Source organism: Cryptomeria japonica, chromosome 1, assembly GCF_030272615.1.
Source record: "Cryptomeria japonica chromosome 1, Sugi_1.0, whole genome shotgun sequence".
In the NCBI taxonomy this organism is placed as follows: Eukaryota; Viridiplantae; Streptophyta; class Pinopsida; order Cupressales; family Cupressaceae; genus Cryptomeria; species Cryptomeria japonica.
Genome location: NC_081405.1, coordinates 562,729,306 through 562,732,614, shown reverse-complemented (window position 1 = coordinate 562,732,614; position 3,309 = coordinate 562,729,306). Strand labels below are relative to the sequence as shown.

General features: G+C 30.7%; 1 protein-coding gene across 1 annotated transcript; it reads right to left on the bottom strand.

The window, feature by feature from the left end:
- Positions 1 to 2,145: 2,145 nt before the first annotated feature.
- LOC131029149 (uncharacterized) lies at positions 2,146 to 3,047 on the bottom strand. Its single transcript, XM_057959543.1, has 3 exons — positions 2,830 to 3,047; positions 2,504 to 2,645; positions 2,146 to 2,392 (listed from the first exon to the last, which is right to left on the bottom strand). Exons 1-3 carry the CDS (start codon positions 3,042 to 3,044, stop codon positions 2,333 to 2,335), a joined length of 417 nt encoding a protein of 138 aa, XP_057815526.1. The 5' UTR covers positions 3,045 to 3,047; the 3' UTR covers positions 2,146 to 2,332.
- Positions 3,048 to 3,309: the final 262 nt, after the last annotated feature.

The following is a 3,309-nucleotide window of genomic DNA, read 5'->3' as shown; positions in this document are numbered from 1 at the left end:
TAAAGGCAGCATCCCCCCAACCAATTCAATTACACATCCAAATCTAATGCCACCAGATTTTAATGAGCATCGTTTATGCAAAAATGAATAATGCCATCTCTCTGATTAGGGTTTTACCCAAATTATGATCTCTTAACAGAAAAATAATATAGATGCTCATTCATGCCGGTCCTTTGCCTGTGAAACCCAATGAACGAGAAGGATTATCGAATCGAAAACGAAGGCCAGTCATAGACACATTTTAAGCTCGTTAATTCTCTAGGCTCTATTCTCAAATCCAACAAAAGTACAAGAAGTAAAATCTGTATATATATTTTACATATATATTTTGAAATAGTATTTATTTTGTCAATGGATTCTATTTGTTGGTTAAATTATATAGTTTTGAATGAGTTAAGTCTTGTTGAATGCAAGGTATTGATATCATAAAGGATGAGGTTATTATGTCATCAATGACTTCAGTGAAATATGGTTAAATTATATGGTTCTGAATGAGTTCAGATATAAGTATTGTTGAATGCAGGGTATTGATATCATAGAGGATGAGGTTATTATGTCATCAATGATTTTGGTGAAATAAATGTTTCTAAGTTCTTGATTCTCAATCAAATTGGTTTCATCCTAAGATTCATCCTACTGTATCCAAGTTAAATGTTTTTGTTTTATTATGTTATTTTAAAAATAAACTTGTAAATTATTTTAGAAAAGTTTTATACTAAATTTATATTGTTTTTCTAATTCTAAATTGATATAAGAGTATGAATTTGAGTTGAGATTTTTTTGTGGAAAGACAAGAAATTAGAAATATCTATTTCATCAAAATTGTTGAAAGATCCCATCTTTATTTTATTATAGATTTTCTAACAAAACAATATACCATTATGTTCCTCCATTCAACTAATTAAACCACACCCTTTTAATAATCTAAACCTAAAATTATTTTAGACATTAATCTTATAAATACAAAATATAAAAAAAATAAAAAATAATTTCAAATGTTTCCTAGAATTATTTGAATTAAACGTAGGTGACCTTTTAGTTCCATCATGAGGATATTAAGGAAACCTCATAACTGAGGGATGCTAGCTATATACATTTAAAGTCCCAAAATCAACAAATCTTTACTTAAAACAGATCCATTCATTCAACGCATGCTTAATAATAGGGAGAGATTTCGTTTCTTTGGTTCCCAACACCACTTACCTCCATTCCAATCTTAGAAATAAATTCCAAATTACTTAATTTCCTTTAAAGCGTTTGAAATTGTAAAAGCTAACAATCTAAGAAGCGAGCTTCTGCCATTGTGTAATTTGGCTCTTTTTAATTTGGATAAAAGGACAATGGAACTGGATTAGGGTTTTCTGAAATACTTGATGGATTCTTTTGAGTTAGGCTCAATCTTAAAAAAAACAAGTCCCATCAGTTAGTCTTTATAGTTCTTTCAAGTATTACAATTTCAATTTGTCTTCAGTCTTTTAATCTTTTATGTTTCAATTTTTTAAAGTTTTTTTAATAATTTATAATATGTATTTTTTTTTTTTTTAATTTTTGGAATGTAATTTTTAATGTTATATGTTTATTGTTTGATAATCTTTATTGATTTATTTTAGCTTTTTATAAATCAGTTAGGACTGGAATCTAAACCTTCCATTAGTTATTAGAGTGTTCCACTACTGAGCTATTGGTTTCTATAGGATCAGACCATCTCTAGTTCAGATCTGATTTATTTTCAACACCAGAACGTTATAGAATGCTTGAGACTATGGTTGAACTAGTGAAAATTCAAACCTGTGAAATTCAATTTGCTGTTAGAATACTATTGAACTATTGACTATTATAAGACCAACCCATCTTTAATTGAAATGTGACTTTAACATAATCTAATCATCAGACTTTCAAAATCCTCCTAAACATGAAAATAAAAATCAATTTTCTGATTTAAGTATAACATGTCCTATAAATTTAGAATTGGAACCAGGAATGAGTTCGGATATTAATTATAGGAGTAGGATCCAGTATGGATGTGTATATCTGTCAATTCAAATGTGACCTGCCAGTCTCCTTCCCTGGCCCAATATAAAGATTAATTTTTCTAATGATTAAAAGAGTAAAAGAACATTTTCAAGCATGTATGACCACAAAAAATGAAACAAAAACAGCCTCTTCTGCAGAAGGAAAAGAGCAGGGCAATTTTATTTACAAGTGAAATTTTGTTGCAATACAGATCCAACTAGACTTCATGTAAGACGGCACCATCTAAGATAATTTATAATGCACGGTAGATACACGTGTTTCCATTTGCTTTTGATAATCAGCAACTCTCTTTTTTCCTTCAGAAATATAGTTTGGATTTGGGCACTACCATGACAATGAGCAAATACATATGTAGTAGCTGTTAAAATTCTCCACACAAATTTGAGTTATAAGCACATTCATCTTGATAGCAAGGCAACATTATTAAGAGAACACAAATCACTTTATGCTAGATTATATGCACACTTACCATTCTTATACAGAGAATCTGCTTGAAGAGGAATACTGAGACACTTAAGAGCAGCCCATGGGGTTGATTTCTTTCTTCCAAACTAGTCCATCTTTTCTTCAGCCCCTTTTGTGCCTCGCATTCAACATCATACCTCACCAAACTAAAAATAACATGAAACAATATTCTTGAACATATTCATGATATAAACCATTTTCTAAAGAACCTATCCATGATAATGCAAAGAAACAGTTTCCTTCAGAACCCATCCATGACATTACATAGAATTCAATATAAAAATCCCACAGTATAAACACAAATAGAGAGTACCCATTAAAGGAACTCACACTGGATCTATTGAAGGCCCTGAAGAAATAGAGCTGCCACATACTTCATTCTTATTGATCATTAAGCTTGAATCCTGAAATACATTGCATCTCAGTACTCTGCTTTGATCAGTAACACATATCTGGGTCTTGGTCCAAGTGATTTGATTCCCATGATCAGTATTTCTCACCCAGGAAACAAAGAGGATGGCACAAAGCACGGTACCGCTGGCCATCAAGAGCTGTATGTAGAAGAAGAATAGTATAACAGTATACGTGAAGAAGGGAAACACTTGCCTATTTTCTATTTAAAAAAGAATAGGATAACAGTATACGTGAAGAAGGGAAACACTTGCCTATTTAATATCTACAATTAATTTTTTAATAAATAATGGGGTTGTATACATGCATGTGAACTTCAAATCGTCTTAATAATCTCAAGGTTCTTGTCATGTTGTGCTATTTCTAAATTAAGATTCATTGCACTAGTTGCAAAATATG